Below are 26,856 nucleotides of genomic sequence, written 5' to 3'. Positions count from 1 at the left end.
CAGACCTGCTTGAAACACTGCAGCCAGGGTGCTCCATGCTGGATGAGAAATGCCTCCTACCAGCTGACCTGGGAGAAAAGCAGCGGGAAGGCCATTCCGCAGGCCGCTGACTCCCTTCAAAATCTCAAATGTCGGGGTGGGAGTGATAGCATAGTGGGTAAGGTGTTTTCCTTGCAGGTGGCCAACCCGGGTTCAATTCCCAGCATCCCATATGGTCCCCCGAGCACCACCAGGAATAATTTCTGAGTGCATGAGTCAGGAGTAACCCCTGTGCATCATCGGGTGTGACCCAAATAGAAAAAAAAGTCTCAGATGTCACAGATGAGTCTCCGTCCCCTTTGGGGTGCTGAGGTGCACTCAAAGCTCAGGCCCTGTCCAGGCGGAGAAATCCTGAGGGACTGGGCACTTACTTCCCCGGCATCTAGGGTGACTCCAAGCTGGCACCAGGAGGGAGGGCACAGCACATTACACATCCGGTGCTTGGCTGGTGTTTGCTGCAATTTGAGGGCCACGAACCCGGCTCAGCACTTGGGGACCATGCAGGGCTGGGCACTCACCCAGGGCTTCCAGTATCCAAAGCCAGTGCTCCAAGCTGGCCCTTGGCTGGGAATGGCCATTAGGACTTTGCAAAGGGGAGACAGGGAGGAGCTGTTTTTGCAGATGGTCTTTTGTTTTGTTTTTGAAATGATTTATTTATTTAAAAAATATTATTTTTTTTGTTACACCCAGCAATACACAGGGGTTACTCCTGACTCTGCATTCAGGAATTACTCCTGGCGGTGCTCAGGGGACCATATGGGATGCTGGGAATCGACTGCATGTAAGGCAAATGCCCTACCAGCTGCTGTGCTAGCACTTCAGCCCCGGGCAAGGAGTTGTTTTTGTAAATGGTCTTTTGTTTTGTTTTTGAAATGGTTTATTTCGGGGAAGGGAAAGGAGGGAAAAGAAGGTAGGAGAGTTCCTGGGTTATGAGCGGCGTCTCCTGAAAAGCCACTTCTGTCTCTGCTCCAGGGTTGCTCCTGAAAGTGCTCGGGGAACGAAGTGGTGTTGGGGATTGAGCCCAGGCCTTCTGCTCCAGTCCACTGAGCTCTCACTCCTGCCTGGTCATTCTCCCCTCCCCCCCCGTTTTTTTTTTTAATTGATTCACCATGAGATACAATTACAAAGCTTTCACATTTGAGTTTCGGTAATGCAATGATCAATCATCCCTCTTCACCAGTGCACATTTTCCACCACCAAAATCCCCAGTACCCCCTACCACCATTCCAACCCTTCCCCTGCCTGTGTGGTAGACAATTTCCACAATAGTCTCTACTATGATTACATTCAACATTTCGACAACAGTTCCATCACCACTCAAACCTGCAGAAAAGGCGATGCTAGACAATTTGTTTGGTATTGCTTGTTATGGATAGCATATAATGTTGCACAGACTCGAGAGTGGCAGCATGCTCTAAGAATTCTAAAATGTTAATAATTAGGGTCTGGAGAGATCTCAGCAGTGAGCTGCTCAGTTCCGAGATTTGTGTGTCTGTGTCTCTGGATCATGGCCGTGTAGGAGCTTAATAAGTAGCCGGGGGCAGTCTGTGGGTGTCATCTTAGAGTCCCTTTGGGGACGAGGGGAAGGAGAAGAGCCGGCTCTTCCCCTGTCCTGTGAGGCCTATGCCTGGTCATTTAAAGCAAGCTGGAGGACAAGGACACTCCGGAGAGATGAAACCTGAAAGATAGCTCAGAAGCTCAGGCAATGGGTTGCGAGACACACACCAGATGAAAGACACAGGCTGGGGACATTGAAGACACAGCAGACAGTGTCTGAACAAGAAGGCCATAAACCCCGAAGCGCATTGGGTAGAATCTGGATGAGCCCCCTCATCTCGTGCCCTGGCTTGGAGTCTCCAGGGGAAACAGAGCATCACGGCCTCTATCACGATTCTGAACAACTCACCCCAAACCACCCGCCCAAGTCGAAGGTTTAGAAACCGCCAGGTTCATAATGCAGAAAAGGAAAAGGAGAGAGAGAGCAAGAAGGAAAGCGCCTCCCATAGAGGGAAACTGGGAGGAGGGGTGGGAGGTTGGGTGGTGGTGGTAGGGAAACGAGGGACATTGGTGGTGGGAGGTGTGCACTGGTGGAGGGATTGGGTGCTGGATCATTGTATGACCGAAACCCAATTGTGAACAGCTTTGTAATGGTCTATCTCACGGATATCCAATTAAAAAAATTTAAAAAAAAATAAAACAACCTAAAGGAAATCACCTGTTTGGAGGAAAAAGGATGGAACCCAAACAGTTTTAGGATCTGGGTCTATTTGGCGCTTTTGCAGATATCAGGACAGTCTGCAGATTAATTTCTTAAACACTGGGAGAATGTGGTATTGGCTTTGTAGCTTTCCTGTCAACTGCGGGACTCACCTTAGAAATGTGGGTTTAATTTTAGAGGTAGGAGGAAATTGTGAGCAAACAGTTTGGAGTGCCCCAGAAAACTTGCGGCTGTTGTTTGCTCATTTGGGAGCTACACACGGTGATGCTCGGGGACTACTCCCGGCTGGTGTCTGGGGGGGACCATGTGGTGCAGCAAAGCCTGTGCTGCAGCCCCGAGAGCCGCCACCCCGCCTCAGCCCCACACGCTCGATTTAACTATATTTATACTATCGTGATTTTATTGGGTGCTCAGCAAGACTTTGCTCCTTTGACTGGAATCTTCATGGGCTGGTACTTTGATGTTCTAGAAAGCATTATTAAATCCTGTTCACACGTTTAAAATATTTAAAGGAATCTAATGAAGTTTTCAAGTAAGATAAATTAGGTAATTTAATCTGATGAACAATCAGATGAGCAAAAGGGCTTTTATTTTTACATAAATTACATTATAAATGTATAACAAACAGTGCACCACAACCATAAAGGCTTAAGAAATGGATTTAAAATGAGTCCAGGGGAGGCGGGGGGGGGGGAGCTGGAGCGATAGGACAGCAGGTAGGGCATTTGCCTTGCCTGCAACCCATCTGGGTTCAATTCCCAGCATCCCTGAGCCCTGCCAGGAGTAATTCCTGAGTGCAGAGTGGGAGTAACTCCTGTGCATTGCTAGGTGTGACCAAAACAGAAAAAAAAAGGGGGGGGGGAAATAAAATGAGCCCGGGGGGTGACAGTATAGCGGGTAGGGCGCTTGCCTTGCACGCAGCCAACTCAGGGACTTGGGGGGGGAACATGTGGTGCTGGGGAGGGACCCTGGACCTCAGGCATGCAGCAGCCCCGAGCACTGTCACCCCAGCCCCAGCCCTGCACGCCGTATGGTTCCCAGCCTGCCAGGAGTGATTCCTGAGTGCAGAGTCAGGAGTAAAACCTGAGCATTGCTGGGTGGAACCCCAAAACCAAAATAAAGCAAAAATTTAAATGAGCCCAGGCCTAGAGATAAGATTCAAGTGGTAGATCACAAGCCTCAAGGGAGGCCAACTTTGATTCGAGCCTGCATGCCCCCAACCCAGGCACTGCTGGTACAGTAGCTCAGGTCCCTCAAGGGTGACAGGTGTGTCCCCTATTTTAAAGAGTTGGCTCTTAACAAATGGGAGATTAATGTTTTCATCAGCCTCTGCACGCATGAAAATCATCCCCGAACATTTAGAAGCCGAGTATATTTCTCTGTGGAGTCGGGTGGGGTGGTGTGGGGCAATAGAAAAGTGAACATGCTTATGTTTCAAGGACTCTTGTTTGAGGAAAGGGAAATTGAGGCATGTTAAAATGCTCGCACCAGAGCTGGAGAGATAGTACAGAGGCGTAGGTACCTGCCTTGCGTGTGCTCAATTCAAGTTCCATCTCTGACACCACATAGAGTCCCCCCAGCACAGGAATGATCCCCGGGCACAGAGCTGGGAGTAAGCCCTAAATATCCCTCCGTGTGGCTCGAAACTCAAAAACAAACCGAAATAATTACACCCTGGTTTTGGAAGAACCCTCAAACCATGGTGTCCTTGTTACTTTGCACATAAATAGCTCAGACAAGCCCCTCTGTGTGCATGTCGCCGAAACCCTCTGGCCTCTGAGCACAGGCTCTTGCCTTATCCTCCGGCTGTCACTGTGAAGCCTGGGCCATAGCGTACCCCTCCAGAACATCGATGCAGTGTCACCAGCTGTGGGAAGATCTCTAGGAAACGCTTCTCCAGATACCAACCTCTCTCCCCGTTCCTTCATCGAAGCATCCCCCAGCCTGGCCCCTCTTTCCAGGCCAGCAGACACCCAGAAAGTCATGCAACTATTTCCAGAACCAGGGGGTCCCCCTAGAACAGTGGTCCGGGACTCTGCCTGGCACTCTTAGCTGAGGGGCTTTGTGTTCAGGCTTCTCTGTCGGACGTTCTGCAACCAAATCTCCCAGCTGACACCTATAAGGACAAATATTCTAGAAGATGGATGTGTTCCAGCACTCTCCCAGGGAAGGGGATGATGAGCACAAAGGGGCCAATGTGGAAATGGCTCATTGTGAGTTTGCTCTCTGCTGGCCACTGCTCCAGCCTAAGTCCCCACACCAGCTTCCATCATACTGCGCTGCCCGGCCGGCATGGCTGCAACCCAGGTCACCATCCACAGCAGTGCAGCCGTCACGCGACCAACAAAGACTCCTCATAGCCCCGTACTCGGAGGAAAAGTGTCTCCAGAAGGAGAGAAAAGGAAACGGTAGAAGCTAGAGCCTGGGGAAATGACCTGGGGATGGAATGTGTTTTTTTTTTTTTGTTTTTTTGTCACACCAAGCAATGCTCAAGGGTTACTCCTGGCTCTGTGCTCAGGAATTACTCCTGGCAGTGCTCGGGAGACCATATGGGATGCCAGGGATTGTTCGTGGGTTGGCTGCGTGCAAAGCAAATGCCCTACCCACTGTACTATCGCTCCAGTCCCTGAATGTGCTTTTATTTATTCACTCTGACTACGGAGGCCACTGGGGGATAGGCTGGGGATCCCTTGAAGGCTGCCCTCCTAGGCATGAACTCTAGCACTTGACCTGTCTCCCAGTCCTGGGGCGGGGTGACTTATTAAAATGCTTCAGAGGGTCAGACAGAGAGTACAGAGGCTATAGCGCATAGCTTGCAGGCAGTGAGCACCCCCCCTTTTTTTTTTTTTGCTTTTTGGGTCATACCTGGCGATGCACAGGGGTGGGTTACTCCTGGCTCTGCACTCAGGAATTACTCCTGGTGGTGCTTGAGGGGCAATATGGGATTATGGGATGCTGGGAACAGAACCCAGGTCGGCCACATGCAAGGCGGCCTACCTGCTGTGCTAGATCTCTCAAGCCCTCCCCCCCCCTCGCCCCTTGATCCCAGCACCATATGGTCCCCAGAGCATTGCTGAATCCAGCCCGGCCCCCCCCCCCCCCACTGAGGACTGAAGTGCTCCTGGGGTAGCCCTGAAGAATCCCAGACCTGTAGAGCCTGAGCACAAGCACCTCAGCCCAGCCATGGATTGCTAACAGGGATCCCCAGGACCTCCTGAGCACTGCTTGGGAGACCACATGCCACCCTCACACCCCCACCACTGGCATCACCAAAAATTACGACTGAACCCCAGAAGCTATTAGGTTCAGTGAAATAGCACAAGGGGAACAGGAAAATGCTCAGCAGGTGTGAAGCTTGGGGCTCAAGGGCAGGAGCCAGAGTACAGAGGGTGAGAAGCTTGCCTTGCATGCGACCCACCTGGGTTCCGTACCTGACATACCATATGGTCCCCTAGCACCACCAAGAGTAATTCCTGAGTGCAGAACCAGGAGTAACATCTGAGCATCTCCAGGTATGATGCTCCCCAAGAAAAAGTTTGATTTTAATCCCAAGCACGACTGGGTGCAGCCCTGGTTGATCCCCAAGCACCACCAAAACCATCAGGTCTTCATTCAGCATTGCTTGGGGTGGTCTTGGAACCCCCAGTATTGCTGGATGTGACTTCTGTTGAAAAAGGTTTCTGACTCTGCAAGGCTAGGTTGAACCTCACTTTTCAGCAGGATCTTTGGAAGGCTGCAAAGCTGCTGATGGGGGTACACACGGCACGGGGAGTGACATGGCCCCTTAAATAACTCAGTGTGGGGCAAAAGAGATAGTACAGTGGGTAGAGCACTTGTTTTGCACAGGGCCGACCCACGTTCAATCCCCGGCATCCCACATGATTCCCTGAGCTTCACCAGGAGTGATTACTGAGTGCAGAGCCAGGAATAAACCCTGAGCAGTGCCGGGTGTCGCCCCTGCCTAAGGGAAAACAAAAAAACAAAAACACACTGATAAAACCCCAAATAACTTAGTGTGAATATAATGGGGGGGGGGGTAGCCACCACAGGGGAAAAAGAAACAAAAGTGAGGGGACCAGAGAGACTGTTCAACCGGCTGCCACATGCCTGGCGTGCAGGAGAGCTGAAAGGGCTGGTGCGTGTGCCAGTGCCTGGCATGGCATTGCTCCCCGAGCAGCTTGGGGCGGGCGTGAGGCACACCTCAAGGACTTCTTGAAATAGCCACACGCACATCCTCAATGCAGTGTTCTTATGCAAAACCACCTGGATGAACTGGTGGTCACAGACTTCCAGAAGAAACACCCAGGTACATGGGACCAGAGGCTGAGGACTCCAGGTCACATGGTGGTGGGGACAGGCTGGTCCTTCCCATCTATGTGCCCCCTTGGGGTTCTGGCTGTCACACCCACGAACTGCCTCCGGGTGCCATTTAAGCGCATTAATGGCCTTGATCCAGAGACTCCCAAATGAATCTCTGAATGGATTAGCTCCTTACAGAGAGATGTCTCCAGACCCCAATTATTTACAATTTTAGAATTCCAGGAACATGCGGCGGCTTTTGCGGCCATGGGACATCGCATGATATTCATAACAAGCAACAGAAAATAAATTATCTAGCATCTGCCTGTGGCAGGCAGGCTTGAATGGTGGTGGGAAAATTCAAAATAATGACAGTGGGAAGGTATAACAATGGTGGTGGGATTGATGCTGAAATATTGAATGTAATGAATGAATGTGAACAATCTTCTGAAAATAAAATTTAAAAATTAAAAAAAAAAAAGAAACACCACCTGGAGTGGCCCCTTTTTTTGTCCTGTAGGGGCTGGGGGTCACATCCAGCAATGTTGTGGGTTGCACCAGCAGTGCTTAAGGGACCCTGTGGTACCTGGAATGGATCAAGCCTGGGCTGCTGCGTCAAAACACAGCCCTCCACCCCCAACCCCGCCCTTTCCGCCACCCCCCTTCTGCCACCTTCCCTTTGTAAGGTTAAGAAGCTCAAGGGCAACAAGGAATGCACCAGGGTCAAAGTCCTATTAGGGGTGGGCAAGGGGGTCATAGCTGTCCCTTTCCCACTTCCAGGTATCTCCACTAAAGGAGCGGGTGGACAGCACCGAAAACTGTCCCAGGACAGCCAAGGTCTGGGCAGCCCAGGGGGTCCCACTGCCTCCTGGTCATGAGAGGAAGCTCCCGAGTCCTGAGAAGTGACCCAAGGGACCAACCCACCACTCCGGAGTGAAACAAATGAGAAGCCACGCCACAGACATTCTCTTCCTTAAAAAACAGCCATTTCAAAAGATTTTCTTTAATATCATAAAATATTTTCATGGATAAGTGAGCTAAGCAAACACACATGCACCAACGTGCCTTTTGAGGTCACCCTCCCCCACCCGCATTCCCAGAGCGGGACCGAGACTGGAAAACTGAGCAACAGCCGAGAGGCCGGCGTGGGGGACGATGGACAGGATGGACTACGGAATTGTGCTTGGTTATTTTCCTATGTCACAACAACACAAAAACATTTCGGTGCAAAGAGTTAAACTTTTCCTCTTTTCCATTTAAGTCTGGTGGAGAAAAAAATACTTCTTCTATAATAAAATATGTGGCTTTTTGGTTGCTTTTTTTTTCTTTTTAAAACCTTTTTTAACATAACTTTTTTTTTCTTCTTTTTTTTTTTGCAGAAAATAATTTTGTAAACTGTCACTTTGCGGGCAGGGGAGGCTCCAGGCCACGTGGGTCTCAGCTCACCCGTTTTGTTTTGGCCGAGCGCTGACACCAAACCCAGGCTGGGGAAGGGGCGCAGGGCAGCAGGGGGGCGCGGGGCGGGGCGCGCACGGAGTGGGAGGGGCGGGGCGCGGGGGGGGGGGGAGGTGGGGGGCTCCGGGCCCAGGGGCAGGTTAGAGGTCACTCTCTCCGTACAGCGCCGTGGAGAAGGACATGTAGTCCAGAGCACCGGGCACGGCGTCGGGGCCGGTGTAGGGGGCCATTCGCGCGATGCAGTACTCGGCCTGGTCGGGAGGCAGTTCCCGGCGCAGCTCGTCCACCGTGATGTAGTTCTGCGGGGGGAGAGCGGGTGGTCAGGGCCGGCAAGGCAAGGGCTCGGGGTTGGGACCTCCCCCCAGGGGTTCCCAGAGCCGCTAGGACGGTGCCCCTGAGCCTGCCCACTCCTGAGCATCCCGTGAGGACATAGGCGGGCACCACATACATTCACTCTGGAGATGCACCTCCCTGCTGTCTGATGGCTCTCCAGATCCATCATCTCTGATCTTTCCCACCTTTTTCCATCTTTTCCCACCTCTTTGCTGATCTATCAGGGAAGGAACTCTGAACTTCGGATCAGACTGAGAATCAATCGCTTCTGAGGGCTTGCCTTCCCAGCTCCTCCAAGCTCTCCAAGCTTACTCACACCCTGAGCTACCTCTGCAAAGCAGGGCCGCTTGGGCCAGTGGGACCCTCGGGACAGGTCCCTAATTAAAGTAGTCTGGGGCATGGCGGGGCACACCCACCCCTGCCAGCCCTGGCCCCGGCTTTCCCATTCAGTTTTCCTTGATTTGGCTACCTAGATGCCACTTTATTATTATTATTATTATTATTATATTATTATTATTATTATTATTATTATTTTGGAGGGGCAGGGTAGGCTTGAGGTGGAGAAGGTGCTTGAGATTCCACTAAAACTGTAATAAACCAGTGAGCCACCCCCTGCTCCCGGAGCCAGTCAGAAGGCTTCTCAAAGGGGAAGGGACCAGTCCTTGCTCTGGGCATCACGGCTAGTCCATGCTTTAAGCGAGGTGGTTTCTGGGCTTCTCCCACTTCAGGGGCCCCGACTCTAACAGGCTATCCTGGACCTAGTGACGTGTTCAGCTTCAGTCCCTCCCAGCTTGATGGCCACCTGCCAGAAATTCTACTCCTTCTTGCCCCTAGCCATTCCTAACTCTGCCCTCCTGGTTGGGAGGGAAGAAGCCTGTGGACTGGACAGAGAACACCTGCCTGGGAAGCTCCTCCCCAGCTCCTCCCCAGTTCCTGCCAGGTGCTCCTGCTCTCCCTTGCCGTGCAGGCTCGGGAGGGCTGGAAATCCCACTAGCTACTCGAGGCAAAGCAGTGGCACCGTCCACACACATCCTGTCTGCTCCCTGCCCCAACACACACACATACACATACACACACACACACACACACACACACACGGCCTGTGCAGAGGATGACATGATGACAAGGGGGGCAGATACAAGTCTCAGACTGTCCCCCACACCTCCTCCTACAGCCTGTCACTTCACGCAGGGATGCAGGAGTCCCTCGCTGAGCTTTGGGGGGTCTGGCAGGAGAACCCCTTTGGGCCAATGTCTCGCCCTGACGTCTGAGCCCAGCCCGAGGTGATACAGAGCCTGGAGAGCCAGAGAGCGAAGGTGGGCGGGAGCTTCTCTGCAGGTCACACCCACCTTGTCCCCAGCCAGGATCTTGAAGGAAGCCATGACCTGGTCCGCTGTGTCTGTGTCGGCTGTCTCGCGGGACATGAAGTCGATAAAGGCCTGGAACGTCACCACCCCCAGGCGGTTGGGGTCCACGATGCTCATGATGCGGGCAAATTCGGCCTCCCCCTGGAGGAAAGAGTCAACCCGGGCCCATCAGCCTCTGCACCTTGCCTGCCAGCCCCCTCTGATACAGAGCTGAGGCCCCCGATGGCTGTCAATGGGTCGAAGCATGGGCCTCAGCCTCACCTGTGAGGTCCTAAGGGTATGACAGAGACACGATGTCCTGCATCTCGGGCAAATGCTGCTGATGTCCACGGCACTAGTGGCCAGGGCAGCGCCCGCACACCCTCTGCCTTCTGCAGGTACCCCCTTCAGTGCTGTGCACATTTAGCTTCACCCGCCCGTCACCGCAACCCCCCTGGTTATCACTGTACTAAGCTTCCAAGCCCAAGGTGCAGGCAGGGCCACCCACTGGCCCCAGGTACCCCAGACAGCAAGTGGGGAAGCTGAGATTTGAACTCGGGCGTCTGCCTGGCCTGGCTATGTCCCAGATGCATGCATGGCACCGCTTCCCCTCACAATTTCCTCTCTGTGCCCTGCCACAGTCCCGTAGGGCAGGCCTGGTTCTTCTCATCCAGCATCCCCAGAGATGGCTGAGCTGGGACTTACTCCCAAGAGGATGGTTTCTGGAGCCTGTCCCTGACGCCCACCTTGGGCAGCCCTAAAACCCTGTGTTTTGCACAAGGCCGAGGAGTCACGTTGGCTGAGTCGTGAAGACCCCGGCCCTATGCAGAGGGCCTCTATGAGGAGGGGGTTGGGGCTCTGCCCAGAGGGATGGTGAACCCGGATGGAGCCAGGCACAGGGCAGAGCAAGCCATTTCTGTGCTCATGGAAGATGGAGCAAAGCTAGCCCCGACCTAGAGCATCCAACCATGCTTGATCCCAGCTGCCCCTGGGGATCCGGCATCCATGGCAGGTATAAAATGCCGGTCTCCAAGGTTAAGCAGCCAACAGGAAACTTATAAACTGGCTCAGAGGCAGCGACCAGGCCTCCGGGGTGCACAGAGGAAACCATCTTCCTCGAGGCCTGAATCCTGAGGCCACCCCTGCTGCGAGAGCTGTCCCGAATCAGGGGGCCTCCAGCCCATCAGAGCCACCACGGGCCTCTCTGGGGCCAGCCCAGAAACACGGGGGGTTTTACATTACCATGTTGTAACCCATGGAGATAAGGCAGGCCCGGAAATCATCCGTATCCATGATGCCTGTCTTCTTCTGTGGGGCCAGTGGCACCCACACACGTGCCGAGCAGAGGCAGGAGGAAGAAGACGGATAGGGCACAGATGGCCAGGGGGGCATGGGAGGTCAGGAGAGGGACAGAGGAGAGGAGAGGAAGCACACGCCCGTGGAAAAGTCCACGGGAAGGAGGAAGAGAGCAGAGAGATGCAAATGTCCGTCCGCAGGATGAAGAGTGGTGGGGAGAGGGGAAGGAGGGCCGGCAGAGTCCCAGGAAAGGCCACGGAGGTCAGAAGTCAGAGATCGGAACGGTGTTCAGAAGAGCCGGACAGGAGCCGCAGGACGAGATGAGCCCCCGGGAGAGGAGAGCCGGACAGACGCAGACAGACAGAGAAGAGAAAGGGGAGAAACACGGTTATTTCTCGGCCCGGACGCCACCCCTGAGTGTGCTCCATGCAGGCGGCGAGTACCTGGGGGTCGTTGCCAATATCATAACCCAAGCTGATGAGGCAGGCTTTGAACTCCTCGGGACCCAGCGTGCCGGAGTGATCCTGGGGGCCGCCGTGCCAGGCAGCGAGCCATGCGATGCCAGGGAGGTGGAGGGCGTGAGGGAGGTGGGGTGGGTGGGGGTGGGTGGGCCATGCCCCGGGGGGGAAGGTGGTTGGTGGTGAGTGTGTGGAGACACGGGGCAGAGGCATGCGGACAGGAGGGCAGGGAGGGGGGGAAATAAAAGTGCACACGGTTAGACACACGCGCGAGGCCCAGGGGTGCCCTCTCCCGGGGAGCACGGTGAGCCATGGGGGTGAGAAGCCGTCCCCCCGCCCCCCCACCACACACACACACACACACACACACAAGTGCCCCAGCCCACCTCCAGCCCCGACGCCCTGACCCCAGTCTCTGGGAGTGCTTGGCCCATCTGGGGGCCTGGAGGGCAGTGAAGCAGTAGAAGAGGGGCAGCACCTGACCCCAGGGCTCTAAGTCTTAGGGGACTGCATGGGGTGGACACCCAACCACCCAGGGTGGGGAAGGGAACCCAGGGCTGAAACTAAGACAGCCTCTAGTATGTGTGTGGGGAAGGGGGTGTTAAGGGGTAGTCCCCAACCCAGGGCTATGGAAGCCTGGCCCCTGAGGGCTGGAAAGAAGGGTCAGGGGTCCACAGTCCTTCCCTAGGCTGGTCTCACTGGGCCAGGACAGGCTCATGGCAACTCTTGCCTCCCCTTTGGGTGCCTGGGGAAGGGGGTTCCCTGGTGGCCGCCTAAGCCTACGCCCGTGCCCTCCAGGGTCCAGGGGGCAGGGGCTTGGGGGCTTCTTGAAGCCAGTGCCGGGCCTGGGGGCTCACCCGGTCAAAGTGGTTGAAGGAGGCCCGGAACTCATTCATCTGCTCCTGGCTGATGCCCTTGGCGTCCCGCGTCAGGATCTGGTTCTCCACCTCATTGATGGTCCTGGCGATGGTGGTGAGCAGCTGCTCCCAGCCCACGCGGATGTGCTGTGGGAAGAGTGGGATGCATCAGCCCAGGGGAACCCCGCCTAAGGCCTGGAGCCCCTGCTGCCCACTCCCTCCTTCAAGGCTACCCTACTCAGCCTCTGCTCACATTCAGAGTGTGTACGGGGCCCAGAGACCGGAGGCAGGAAGGGGATGCCCAGGCGGGGTGGTGGCCCCTGTTTGGGACAGGAGGGACCAGAATTGACTCTGGGGAAGTCTGGTGGGAAAGGAGAGCAAATGTGGTACTAGGAAAGATGGAAGGATCCCCAAAAAAGAATAGAACATAGGGCCGGAGAGATAGTACAGTGGGTAGGGCACTTGCCTTGCACATGGCTGAACTGGGTTCAATCCCCAACACCCCAAAGGGTTCCCCGAGCACTGCCAGGAGTAACCCCTGAGCACCTTCGGGTGTTGCTCAAAAACCAAAAAAAAAAAAAGAAGAAAACAGGCTATTCCCTATATGTCCCACTCTACACACATGTACACAGATACGAACATAGACATACACATACTACATGTACATACTAAATAGCCATCATAAAGCAGATGACAAGCCAATGTTGAGGACATCAATACTAAAAGTCACTGGCATGCATGCTGGTTAAAATTCCAGATTTTTAAAACATAAAACCCAGATTCTGTGGCAGGAGCAATGCTCAACAGGCTGAACCCAGACTGCATGCTCAAGATCCAGGTTTGATCCCAGTGCCGCATTGGTCCCCTGCTCATTGCCAGGAGCGGGCCCAGGGAAGTGAATCTGGAATAGCCCTCAGCAATGCTGGATGTAGCCTAAACATCACCATCACCACCATCACCAAAGTGGGGCCCAGCCCAGACCCAGGGACTCAAAACTCTGGAACAGAAATCTGCACTTCCTGTGAAAACCTCCCCAGGAGGCTCAGGAGACAGGATGGAGGCACAGAGCCCCGTGGCAGGTGATCGTCCCCTCACTTGCAGGACCAGGGTTGACCGACCTGCCAGGACACTGTCACACGCAAGCGTCTCGCTCCCACCCACCTCCATGGTGTAGTTGGTGTGCTTGTTGTCGAAGATGAGAGCCTCCTGGATGAGCTGGTGGTCGCCCTCCAGCTGGTCGATCTTTGGCTTGTAGTTGACGATGCTCTTCTCGTACTGCCGCAGGTGGCTGAGCTGGTCCTCCAGCGTGCCGTGCATCTCGATGGAGATCCTGCCGATCTCCTGCTCACCGAGAAGGCCCACGTCAGCCCTCTGGTCACAGGGGACTGGGGCCCAAAGAGCCCTCGGATGATTCCCTGTTCCCACCAGGACCTCTGGAGTCCGCCAGCAGCAGTGAGCCTGGCCTCTGTAGCAGAGGTACTTCGTGGCGAGCCTGTCAGCACTGGGTGGACTATCACCTGCATCCAGGATGCCTGACTTGTCCATTGCCCTGTTCTCACCCTTGGTCTGCCTCTGGCCCTCTATGTGACCCTGGAGCCAGTTTCCAACACCTCTAAGTGCTGGCCCACCTCCTCAGTGGTGCCCCCACGATGCTTGCCTTGGAATCAATCTCAGATTGATTAATTACAATGAAAAAAAATTAAATGAAAAAAAATATGTATCTACATATGTAATATATTATTATATATATCAGCATGCAAGGCTCAACCGCTAACATGTTAATAATCTCTTATACAAAGGCTTAATGGCTCCAGGGACACAGTGAGAGCCATACAGCAATCTTCACACACTTTCCTCTAAGAAAATTTTTTCGTAACATTTTTAGCGGATTATTCACAATAAGCAATACAAAATAAATTATTTAGGTCCTACTTTGGGGGCAGGCTTTGGGAATCAGGGTGGAAACATTCAAAATACAGTGGTGGGAAGGTGTCATGGTGGTGGGATTGGTGTTGGAATATTAAATGTAATAAATTATTGTGAACAACTTTATAAAAATAAAATTTAAAAAAAGATGCCTAGCGTGCTGGAGTGACAGCACAGCGGGGAGGGTGTCTGCCTTGCACGCAGCCGACCTGGGTTCAATTCCCAGCATCCCATATGGTCCCAGGAGTGATTCCTGAGTGCAGAGCCAGGAGTAACCCCTGTGCATCGCCGGGTGTGACCCAAAAAGCAAAAAAAAAAAAAAAAAAAAAAAAGATGCTGGCCTTATCCCACCTCAGTCCTTCCCTTTTCTGAGGGCCAGGCCTCATCCCTGTATCTGTCTGTCCCCCATCCACATAATGCCAAGTTGTCTGTGAAAGCAAGGTCCACTCACTCATTCAATTCGGCAAATATTCCCTGAGGACGTGCCCCTTCTACACACCATGTGAAACCCTGTATGGTCCCTCGTCCTCCTGATGCTCAGAACACAGACAGGGATAGTCCAAAGGCCTGGAGCATGTGCCTCGTTTGCATGAATCCCAGAGCTCAGTCTCTGGCATCACAAGCCTCCAATTCATCACCCCCCGACCCCTGAGCACCCCTTGCTGGATGTGGGCCTGGTGGCCCCCAGCACATCTGAGATCAAATAGCACTGTTGTGTGCTGCGTATCCCACGGGGTATCTCTGGTGCCTCCTTCCCCAAGCAGAACAACAATGACTAAAAAAAAGATGCTCGGGAGGCTGTGACAGCCACCCCCAGGCCAGCCTTCCCCACATCTATGGCAGCCCACCAGCAGGTCCATGACCATCGGCAACACAGCCCATGCTTGCCAGAGGTCCTGTTCTCTCCCTGGGAAGATCATCCTCTCGGACCCACTCATTACTCAGGAGGCTCTTCCTGGGCAGTCCATTAATCCAAGAGGGTGAGCTGAACTATTCACCCAGGACTTGTCCCTTTGGTGGACCTGGCCAGTGCTGCCCGTGTGGTCTCACTCCTCAAGCCGGAGGCAGGGATCAACCCCCAGGCCTTCTCTGCACACTCCCTCCCACCCGCACCCTGCAGGCAGCTGGCCAATCAGACTCATGGCCTCAAGAGCGGTGAGGGTGCCTGAGTGCTGGTGGGCAGGGCAGGACCCACCTCCATCTTGGTCTGGATCCAGGGCCCGATGACGTTGGCCTGAGCCCCGAACTGCTTGCGTAGCCTCTCGTTGTGCTGCTGACGGGAGTGCTCCTCCGTCAGTGCCTGGTCCCTCCGGGGCACCAGCTGCCGCACCTGGGGTGGGGACAGACAAGGGACACTGCAGGAGCTGGCCGGCCAAGAGCCCCGATTCCAGATGGAGACGTGGAGGTCTGGTGAAGACACCCAGTACATCCTGAAATTCAGTCCCCTTGACAGAGCCAGCAGCTCCTCCATAACCACCCAAGTAGCAATGTGTAAGAATAAGCCAACCTAGGGTCGGAGTCATAGCACAGTGGGTAAGGCATTTGCCTTGCATGCGGCCAACCCGGGTTCGATCCCCGGCATCCCATAGGGTCCCCCAAGAACCGCCAGGAGTAATTCCTGGGTGCAGAGCCAGGAGTAACCCTGGGCATCGCTGGGTGTGACCCAAAAAGAAAAAAAAAGAATAAGCCAAGCCCAAAGAATGGAAGACAGACTGACCTTCCCTGTGCTGGAGAGAGAGAGAGAGAGCTCAGAGGGCTAGAGCTTGTTCAGGTTTCTGTGCAGGAGATCTGTGTTTGATCCCTAATACCACATGCCCTCCCACCCCCTGCACCAGTGGGAGAGACTCCTGAGCACCTAATTAGGAGCTGCTCCTGGACATACCTGGGCCCCACCCCACCACCACCCCTGCTCATAGGAAACTTTATGAAACTTACACTGGCTCAGCCAGTGGACTCCCTCCCTGCCACCCACCCCGCTCCACCCCAAGCCTGGTCCAGGCCTTGGACTCACGTGGTCCCATTTGCCATTGATCTCCTGAGGCGTGATGGTTGTGTAGGGGTTGGTGCCCGCCATGTTGACGTGGTAGGTCTGCACGATCTTGGACACCTCGTTGTGGATGCCCAGGATGGCCAGGCGCTCCTTGTCGGCGTCAGGAAGAGTGGCCTTGAACTGCTCGTGGGCTGTGGTCAGTCCCTGGACAGAGAGAGAGAGTGTGTGTGTGTGTGTGTGTGTGTGTGTGTGTGTGTTGGGGGGGATGCAGGAGGAAACACGATGATTGGGGGCTTCCCAGAGCAGAGGTGCATGGGGAAGGGCCAGCACCTGCCTGTTAGAGGGTCCAGTGGGCTGAGCCGAATAGTTCCCCTGGGGCCTGAACGTCAAATTATGGGGTCTGCACAATCAGGCCTTGCAAGAATCACTGAGAGTGGACCCTGAGCACTGCTTGGGAGTCACTGTCCCCCTCTCCCCCCCCAAAAAACTAAAACAACCCTGAGGATGCTCTGCCTTCCCCAGAGCAGGGTCACTCCCCCAGGGCCAGGGTGAGGGGCCGCAGCGCACCTGGATCTCCTCGATGGTGTGTACAATGAAGGTGTCCTGCAGGTCCTCCATGGCCCCCTCCATCCAGTTGTTGAAGGGCGCGGCCCGCTTGGCGTACTCCAAGTACAGCTGGTCAATGGTCTCCAGCAGCTTCTCCGTCCGCTGAGTGTGCCGGACAGACAGAGGGGGGTGTGAGGCAGAACACTACTCCAGAAACTACTCCCTGCTCCTTCCTGCCCAAGAGCGCCAAGATCCTCCTGGCATAGAAGCAGCTGCCCATGCTAGGAGAAGAGAGGGAACCCCTTCGGGTCACGGGGCCTTCCCCCCAAGAGAGTAAGGCTGACGGCCCCCGAGAAAGCCCTGGCTTGGCTAGAGGAGAGAAAGGCCATCTTGGGGGGCAGGGCGTGAGGCGTGGGAGGGACCAGAAAGCTCAGAGAGTCCAGGTGAGAGAGGAGGCCCCACGTTCAGGCAGAGTTGGGTCGGGCCTCGAACCCTCCCCATAAAAGGTTTTCCCCAGGCAAAGCCGAGCAGCAAAGAGGCAGGCAGAGCTGGAGGCCCTCTCACCTCCAGGGCTTCCCTTCGCTTCTGGGTCAGGGCCCCCAGATTGTCCCACTGGTCACAGATTTTTTGGCACCGGGCGTTGACACTGGGTGAGTCGTAATAGTCCAGCTCGCTGAGAGGGGAGAGATGCGGAGAGACAGTGAGCCGCCAGGCCTTTCCTAATCCCACCTCCTCGGAAGTCTGCGATGCCCTGGGGGGACCCCACAGACCAGTCCTCCTGTCTACCCCCTGGGTCTGCCCTAAGCAAAGCTGGGGGGCTATGTGGGTCTCCGCCAGGGCACTCACGGGCAGGCAGGGAGCTGGTGAGGCCTCTTCAAGCTCAGAGGCAAAGACTCAGCCCCTGGTCCTGGCTATAGGTGATGCCCAAGGCTCATCCCTCAGGGGACCGACCCCTCGGTCTTCTGCACTGGGCCCCCCTTCCTGGGCCAGGGAAACTGTACCAGGGCCAGGGTACCCATTGCTCCTGGTACCCCCAGAGCAGCAGGGTGGCCCTGATGGTCCCCAGCACCCCAGGGCCCATCCCGCCTGCCACGGCCCCGCGGCCATACTTGAGCTCCTGAGCAATCGCCGCGATCTGCTCCACGCGGTCCTGGTGGGCAGCCAGGTCACTTTCGAAGGCCTCGTGCTTCTTGAGCAGGGCCTTGATCTCCGACAGGGTGGCCGTCTCGTAGTCCTTCTGCCGCAGCATGGCTTCCTTGCCTGGGCATAGGGCCAAGGGGGTAGGGTGGGTGAGCAGGCAGCGCCGGGGCTTGACCAAATCCTGCCTGAGCTGCCCGGCTACCGATGGTCAGTTCCTACTTTGATGCCCCGATCCCCATATAAGACGTTGGCAACATAGCAGAACACGGGAAGAAGGCTGTATGATTGGACAGCTGCATGCCACCGTCAGGCCTATAGATGCCCCCCCCCAAAAAAAACAACCCCCAGATTATGTTCTTTACAGGGTGTCCGGAAATGGAATTCCCAGGCTGGCAATGACACCACTGAGGTGTGAGTGTAAGTCAGACACAGGTCCCCCGCCACCCAGTGCCCTCATGCCCTTGCTGGGGTCTGGCAGCAGGACAGGATGACCCGTGTCAAGCTCTGAGCTACCCCTTGGGCCCCGGATATGATGCAAGGGCGTGTGGGGGGCAGTGGGTACATAGGAGTGATGGCCACTGTCCACTTCCACCCAGTACCAAGCGAGCTGGGCCAACAGCATCGTACAGGACAGTGGAAGGAGGACAGCTGCCCCAGAACAACAGTCATACCTATGGGCTCGGAACCAAACAGAGTTACAGTCCAGCCTGCTCGGCTCTGCTAATACTCTTCTATCTGTTTCTAAGCCAAGTAGTTTCCAAGCATGAGAGGGGAGGGAGAGAGAGAAATGGAGAGAGAGAGAGAGGGAGAGAGAAAAGAGAGGGAGAGAGAGATGGGGGAGAGAGAGATAGGGGAGAAAGAGAGGGAGAGAGGGAGAAAAGGGAGAGAGAGGGAGAGAGAGAAATGGAGAAGAGAGAGGGAGAGAGAGGGAGAGAGGGGGAGAGAGGTGGGGGAGAGAGGGGAGGGAGAGAGAGAGAGAGAGAGAGAGAGAAAGAGAGAGAGAGAGAGGTGTCTTCCATAGAGGCTGGGGTGGGGAGGTGGAGACTTGGTGCTGGGAAATTAGACTGGTGTAGGGATGGGTTTTGGAACACTGTATGACTGAAATCTAATCATGAACAGTTTTGTAATGCTCTATCACATGGTGATTCAATATAGCATTGTAGCACTGTCCTCCCGTTGCTCATCGATTTGCTCGAGTGGACACCAGTAATGTCTCACAACAAATTGTGAGACTTGTTACTGTTTTGGGCATATTGAGTACATCACAGGGAGCATGCCAGGCTTTGCCATGTGGGCAAGATATTCTCAGTAGCTTGCCGGGCTCTCTGAGAGGGGGATTCATGAAAAATTAAATTAAAAAAAAACATGAACATTATTGAAATGTTTAAAAAAAAGCTTTGGTATATACACCTTTACTTTTTATATACACATAGTGAAATGTTATGCAACTCTGAAAAAATATAAAATATAGCAGCTTGCAGCAACTTCGAAGCAACTGGAGGGTATTATATCGAGTGAAATCAGTGGGAGAACAGTAGTGAATGATCTCACTCATCTGTGGTTTTTGGAGAAACAGAACACGGGAATAGATGATACCAAATGATGACAAATCTTTGGCCTTTGACTAGAACTGAGAGGTGAGGTGGTGGTGGTGAGAAGATGAACTAGTGGTGCCGTAAAGACGGTAGTGGCGGGTCTTAAGCACTTTGGTGTTGGTGAGGGTATAAAGATAGACTGAATAAAGTGTGCAAGTGAAAGAGAGAGAGAGAGAGAGAGAGAGAGAGAGAGGCGGGGCTGACCTTGCATGTGGGGACCCCAGTTTCATCCCCAGGAGTGTGTATGATCCCCTGAGCACCAGCAGGGGGCACTCTTGAGCTCAGAGCCAGGAATAGCCCCTGAGCAGCTAAAACAACACACAGAAGGAAGGGGTGTGTGTGGGGGGGGGGGGAGGAGGGGGCGGCATGAGAGGTGGAGGCGGGGGGAACTGTTCTGGAGAAAAACACCGTTCTGGGGCTAGTGTGCAAGCTCTTTGTGGGGGAGGGGGGAGTCTGAGCTGCATCCCCAGCACCACACTAGGAGGATGCCCTGAGTAAAAAAAAAAAAGGTAGGTAAAGGTAAAGGCCCTCCCGTTGATCGTCGATTTGCTCGAGCGGGCCCAGTAACGTCTCCACTGGAGACTTTGTTGTTACTGTGTTTGGCATATCGAATACTCTCGGTAGCTTGCCAGGCTCTCCGAGAGGGGCGGAGGAATCGAACTCGGATCGGCCATGTTGGCCGCTTGTAAGGCGAATGCCCTACCGCTGTGCTATCGCTCCAGAAAAAAAAAAATCAACAAAACCCCAGAACGACTCTTCCAGCTCCACAGTGAAGCTTAGCTTTGCTGCCAGTACACAGACAGCAGCCAGAGCGTAGCGTAGAGATGCACACATGCTGGGCAGAGGACTCGTGCTCTCAGTGAGTGAGGGCAGACACCGGGGGCAGCCAGAATCAGAGGACACGCACCCACACTGGCAAGCCCTCTCCGGGGGGGGGGGTCCCACAGGCTCTGAGGACATAGGTGCACACAACCCCAAGAAGGAGGGGCACTGGGTTAGAGTGTCGTCTCTGCCCGGCCCCAGACTCTTGCCTCCCCTAGCTCATCTGGGAGCTGGGGCTCTGCGGAGGGCATTAAGTAAGGTCAGAGTGTGTGGGGGCATTCTTCACGCCAGGGACAGGGCTTTACTGGGAGATGAGAGAGGTCGTTCCCAGGGACACACAGAATCCTGAGGTTGAGGAACCAAGCACAGTAACACTGGTACCAAAGAGCCCCCTGCAACCGCCAGAATCCGGTGGGCTGAGGAGGCTTCTCCTCGGGAGCCCCTTTGCCAACAGCTCTGCTGGGAACATGGATCGCGGGAGGGCACGTGTTTCCTGTGGGGTTTGTGATGGCAGGATGCGAGTGTGGGAGGGAAGCTCGTGGCCTGCTGTTCTCGCAAGAGGAGAGATCACAGTCAGGGTTCTGGCCTGACAGAGTTGGGGCTGGAACCCCAAAGGCCGTGGCTCAGGGAAGAAGCTGCCACAGCAGGGACATCCCAGGCCAGAACCTTGGCGCCTCCACTCTCCTAAACCTGGCAGCCTGGGCGCTCACCCACTCTGCAGATGAGGAAATGGAGGCCACCCACAGGGCCGTGCACTTTTTGTGGAATATCCCAGAACCGAGAAGAGAGCTGCTGCAGGGAAAAGCCAGAGAGGAGAGAGTTTGGGGAGGACAGTGATGAGCCCCCAAAGCCTGGGGGAGGCAGGCGGCCAAGCGGGCCCTACCGTCCGTCCAGGCCTCGTGGATGGAGGCTTTCTGCCGGAACTTCTCTGCCAGGTGGTCGAGCCGTTCCAGCCTCCGGATCTCATTCAGCAGCCACTCCTCATAGCCCTTCTCCGCCTGCTCCAGGCAGCCCCAGGCATTGTTGATGTCCTGAGGGCACAGACAGTGTGTGTAAAGGCTTCTCCCTCCCAGCTTCGCTCACCCCCTTGGTTCCCAGGCACCCGGCTTCCTGGGCAGAGGATGGCGCTGAATCCACTTGGGCACCCCCTACAGACTTGCACAAGAGCCCAAGGCCCGTGGTACCCTGAGATTGACTTTCTTTTTTTCTTTTCTTTTCTTTTTTTTTTTGATGGGGGCAGGGAACACACACCTGGCAGTGTGCAGGGGTCACTCCTGGCTCTGCATTCAGGAATCACTCCTGGTGGTTTCAGGGGACCATATGGGATGCAGGGACTGAACCTGGGTTGGCTGCATGCAAGGCAAGCGCCCTCCCCATTGTACTATCGCTCCAGCCCCCAGTTTGACTTCTGATGGGATGCTGATCCGTCTCCAAGGTCAGGGCTGGGGCAGGAAGCAGAGCAATGATCCCAATTCGGGAAGCAGGTTGGGGGCCTCCCTACCTCCCACACTACAGGGCTGAGCTGGCTGAGGACAGTGACAAACTGAACACATTTCCCCGCCCTCCATTCTCTCAGACAGGCCACTTGCTGGGCAGTGGAGACTGACCCTGGCCTGCATGCCAAATGGACACCGTGGCCAGGTGCCTCCACCAAGAGGGGATACTTGTCTATTTCCAAGGGACACTCCTCCAGCGATGCAGCTCGGGTCATGTATAAGCTGCTGCTGATGCAGGAGAGAGAAAACTCAGGAGGAGACACTAGCCTGGGATGGGGGTTCCACCTCTGACATCTCACACACACAGACACACAGACACCAGACACAAAGACATGAATACAGACATATACACACACAGACACAAACACAGACACATAGACACAGACCTGAACATGGACACACACAGATACACAGACACAAATACCAACACAGACACGAACACAGACACACACACACAGACATGAACACAAGACACATAGACACAGACCCGGATACAGACACATACAGACATTTACACACAAACACAGATGTACACAAAGACACACAGATACAGACACATGCACAGACATGGATAGAGATTCAGACACAGACACACAGACACAGACCCGGACACAGACACATGGACACAGACACACGGACACAGACACAGATACAGACACACAAACACATAGATAGTCACAGATGGACAAACAGACATATACACAGACACAAGACATACACAAAGACACACAAAGACACAGATACACAGACACACACACGGACACAGACACATACAAACGCAGACACACATAGACACAGACAAACACACGCTGCTGATTCAGCTGGGTACCCGTAAAAGGACTCCATTTCCTTAAAGGCACACAAAGGCCTTTTCCCTCCAGGTTTCCTGAGCTTATTCTAAGGAATCTGTTCACTTCACACACACACTCCAGCGCCCAGTCCCCATCCCACCTTCCAACTATGCTTCATTTCATAAGGTTTGCCTCAGGCCCTACTCTGCTGAATAGGGACATTTTCTTCTCTACATTTCTCTACGTCATACAAGTTCTCCCCAAGTCCCAAAAAATGACTAAAGGAAGATGAATGGAGGCTGTGGAGCTGGCTCTGCACATGTCTGCCTGCAAGAGTCTCATAGCACTCTGTTACAAGTGATCCCTGAGCACAGAGCCAGGAGCAGCTCCTCGGTACCAGCAAAGAAAACAAATTGGCCCCAAAACAAAGAAAAAGAAAAAAGGAAGAAGAATAACAACAACAACAAAAAAGTGACACACATGAGAATTATTTGATGACATGGAAAGCTAGCCTACAAGGTAAGGTTTTAAAAAAGCTACTTATGGGCTGGAGTGATCGTACAGCGGGTAGGGCGTTTGCCTTGCACACGGCCGACCCAGGTTCGATTCCCAGCATTCCATATGGTCCCCTGAGTACCGCCAGGAGTAATTCCTGAGTGCAGAGGCAGGAATAACCCCTGTGCATCACCAGGTGTAACACAAAAAGCAGGGGGAAAAAAAGCTACTTATTAAATAAAAATACTTTTTATAACAGATCCCACTGTTATAAAAATCCCTCTTACTGCTATAGACTTATGCCCTGCTGGGTTCAATATGTCATTTTGAGACATTTTTGTCAAAAGACATTTTGTTTGCAAAGATGATTCTTTTACTGTTTTTGTTTGTTTTGGGGCTACATCCAGTTGAACTCAAGGTTTACTCCTGGCTCTGCACTCAGGGATCACTCCTGGTGGGACCTGGGGGACCATTCAAACCCAGGTCAGCTGCAAGCAAGGCAAGAGTCTTACCCTCTGTACAATTATTCCAGTCCAAGTTTTAAAAACATGTTCCTTTAATTTACTGGGGGACAGGGGTGGGGCCACACCTGGCAGCGTTCAGGGTTTACTTTTGGCTCTATGCTCAGGGAACCTTATGTGGTACAGACTGGCAAGTGCCTTATTACCTACACTATCTATCTCTCAGTCAGGGCTGACTCTCTTTTTTTTTTAATTTTTATTTTTTGAGGGTTGGGGAAAACCTTGGGATGTCAGGGAGGGCTAGATTCTGGAAGATCAAGTCTGACCCAAACAATCAGGAAGGAGGAGGCACTCCCCAGAAAAGGGAGGAGACCCACATCACTCAGTCTGGGCTTCAAGATTGCTTGGTACCCTGGAAGGGAGAAATGACTGTGTGTGTGTGTGTGTGTGTGTGTGTGTGTGTGTGTGTGTGATACTGGGATAATATCTGGGGCCTTGCACATATAAGGCAAATGCTTTATCGCTGTGCTATACTCCCAGTCCAGGAAAAATGGATATGGGGTCAACACATTAGAAGGAAAAATACAGCTGACCAGTGCCCTCCAGAACGGGTCAGGCCCCGCCCACATACCATGCCACGCCCACATGACAACCCCGCCCACTTCCGGGCCCCGCCCACTCCCAGGCCCCGCCCTACCCTCGATCTTAATCAGAGCAGAGGGGCTGCTATGGTAGGGCCAGAGGGTCTGGCCACCGGGATGGGGCTCACCGAGACCATCCTGCCCTCGGAGGGCATGAAGGCGGGCCGGTTGCTGAGGCGCAGCTTGGTCTGCAGCGTGTTGAAGTTGATCTCCAGCTGGCACTTCTCCTGCACCTTGGGCGGCTTGTGCAGGCGCCGGTAGTCGCGGAAGTCCTCCAGCTTCTGCTGCATGGCATGCATGGTGTTCTCGGGCACCCGGTTCTCCAGCCAGGGGATGGTGCGGCGGATCCACTCCAGCAGCTGCGGGACACGGGGGTTGGGGGAGCGTGCTGGGGGTGGGGTGGGCACAGCAAGGCTTCCTCTGCTTGCCCAGCCCCTCCCACACAGGGGACCACGTGGGAACCATCTCGGGATGCCCGCGTGACGCCTAGGCTCTCAGAGGCACAGGCTTCCACGAGTCAGACCACCGGGGTGGGTTAATACACAGGCAGAATCCCTACGCCTGGTGTGAGGAAGACCCCTGGGGTAGGAGCATGTGTAAGAGCCAGAAACCCATGTTCCCGGGTTCCCACCTGGCTGGGCCTGCCTGGAAGGGCACAGAGATGCCACCTGACCCTTTAGGAGTCTAGAATATGGGTCCCTGACTCAAAGGGGAGCAGCTCGCTCCTGAGTGGAAACCAGGAAGGGCTGGAGTGCAGAAGACCAAGCAGGTGAAAGTGATGCCATGAAACACAGTGACACCTGCCAGGCACCTGGCAGGTGACCAAAATGAACCCATCTCAATGATGGGTCCTGGGGTGAGGTGCTAAGCCCCTCCACATCACCGGGGTTGCTAAGGTTCGGAGGGGATTAAGGATGTCCCATGGAACGTGGGGTAGAATGGCAGAATGGGGCTGTAAACCCAGACACTTAGATTCTTACGCTGGTGTACAGCAGATCTGCCCAGAGGCTGGGCTGAGGGCTTCAAAGGGCAAATTCTCTTAAAGAAGAAGCATGGGAAGGATGACCAACCCAGCGCTGCCCTGTCTGTCCCCAGGCAGCACCGATGGATGCCTGACTGTGTGATGGTTGGTTCTCTCTCAGAACCACACTTCTGCACTAGTGGGAGCCGACACATACAACAGCACACCTGGCCAGAAAGGCCTCCAGGTTCCTGGGCTTGATTTTCACCGAATGAGTGAGACAAGCTAGACCAGAGTGGTGAAGGGCTCTGCCCAGTCCCCAGGGGAGCTCCTGATTCACCTCTCTCCCCTTTCTGCGAGAGTCGGGTTGAAGCTGGTGCTGGCCTGGCTTTCCTGGGATCATGGACCACACCCAGCCTCCAGGGGAAGATTTGAAAATTTCAGTTGGGAAAGGGGTACAGGGGAGGGGGTGTGCTCCCTTTTCTCTTAGGATGAGATGAAAGAGCCTTGCTGGGGACAGGTCAGGATAACCCTGGGGGTACCCACATCGCTGGCCAGTTTCTCATAGTCTTCCATGAGCTGCTCGTTCTCCTGGTTGACGGCCAGCACCTTGCAGATGCGGTTGGCTGCAGTCTCCGCCTGCAACAAAATAAGCAGCAATGGTCAGCCATGACCACCCCCCCGACCTAGTAGCCCCAAGACGGAAGTCTCCTCCTCCTCATGCCTCCTTACCATCCTCTTTGCCAACCCATGCTGAGTCCCCATGGTGCAGCCTAGAGAGTGGGCCTGGTTTAACTGGGCCCCCAGAGGAGACACGGATTTACAAGGGCACATTTGAAGAAACCCACCCAATGGCTGGTATAATCCAACCACTCAGCTTGGATGGAAAGGGGAGAAAGTTCAGGCCCATCTTGGGGTTCCTACCACGGCCAGGCTCAAGTTCTCAGGCTAGAGCGGGGCTGAGACTTGGACATGCAGAAAGTTCTCAACATTTCTGGCCCAGATTCCAAAATGCGTTAGAGAAGATGCAAGAACCCTGGGGTGGCCTGAAGGGTAGAGGGAAGAATCAGTCATAGCAAGAGGAGCAAGTCTAGCAGGGCAGCCCTGGCAGCTATGCTCACATCCAGTCTGAGACATGGGCAGGCATGCAGGAGGGGACTCCTGGAGGTGAGAGGAACAAAGGGCACTCAATGGCCCTCAGGCACAAAGAAATCCTAGACACCCTGTACCATTGGGCTGAGAAGACTCTGCAATCCCTGCCCCACCCCCATCTCCACCCCTGTTTGGCTAAACCCACTTGGCTAAGAGGAGCTTAAAAAAAAATTAAGAGGCCACACCCAGTAATGTTTAGGGCTAATTCCTGGCAGGGCTTCGGGACCACATGGGGTGCCGGGAATGGAACCCAGTTCAGCTGTACACAGGGCAAATGCCCTACTGCTGAACCATGACTCTGGTCCCCCTCAGATGACTTTTAACTGCAGCTCTGAAGCATGCATGAGGACCTGGGTTCCATCCTGGCACCACAAAGTTAATGAACAAATGAATGAAAGGATGCAGCTATATTCCTGCACTAACCCCCTAACTCAGTGGGAGAGTGAGCCTGCAGCCCCTGGGGTCCCAGCATAGAAAGCAAGACAGTCAGGGGAGGGAGTGGTTACTGGCGGACACGTGTCCTGGGGCCCTGGACAAGG

General features: G+C 54.4%; 1 protein-coding gene across 3 annotated transcripts in view; it reads right to left on the bottom strand.

The window, feature by feature from the left end:
• Positions 1–7,531: 7,531 nt before the first annotated feature.
• ACTN1 (actinin alpha 1) overlaps positions 7,532–26,856 on the bottom strand; it is a 105,708-nt gene continuing 86,383 nt past the window's right edge. Inside the window, exons 9-22 of one of the 3 annotated variants that reach the window (XM_056134363.1) lie at positions 25,712–25,804; positions 24,333–24,563; positions 21,204–21,351; positions 17,873–18,023; positions 17,328–17,436; positions 16,785–16,925; positions 16,239–16,421; positions 15,423–15,557; positions 13,463–13,642; positions 12,302–12,448; positions 11,430–11,510; positions 10,933–10,998; positions 9,694–9,852; positions 7,532–8,310 (exon numbers count right to left, since the gene is read on the bottom strand). In XM_056134363.1, the coding sequence (XP_055990338.1) occupies positions 8,152–8,310; positions 9,694–9,852; positions 10,933–10,998; positions 11,430–11,510; positions 12,302–12,448; positions 13,463–13,642; positions 15,423–15,557; positions 16,239–16,421; positions 16,785–16,925; positions 17,328–17,436; positions 17,873–18,023; positions 21,204–21,351; positions 24,333–24,563; positions 25,712–25,804 (1,983 nt within the window). In that variant the 3' untranslated portion in view covers positions 7,532–8,151. The remainder of the gene's footprint in view (positions 8,311–9,693; positions 9,853–10,932; positions 10,999–11,429; positions 11,511–12,301; positions 12,449–13,462; positions 13,643–15,422; positions 15,558–16,238; positions 16,422–16,784; positions 16,926–17,327; positions 17,437–17,872; positions 18,024–21,203; positions 21,352–24,332; positions 24,564–25,711; positions 25,805–26,856) is intronic. The other 2 variants (XM_056134365.1, XM_056134364.1) reach the window with 2 other exon arrangements.

This window comes from Sorex fumeus, unplaced genomic scaffold (assembly GCF_029834395.1).
Source record: "Sorex fumeus unplaced genomic scaffold, SorFum_2.1 ptg000098l, whole genome shotgun sequence".
In the NCBI taxonomy this organism is placed as follows: Eukaryota; Metazoa; Chordata; class Mammalia; order Eulipotyphla; family Soricidae; genus Sorex; species Sorex fumeus.
This window is presented reverse-complemented; position numbering and strand designations above follow the sequence as displayed.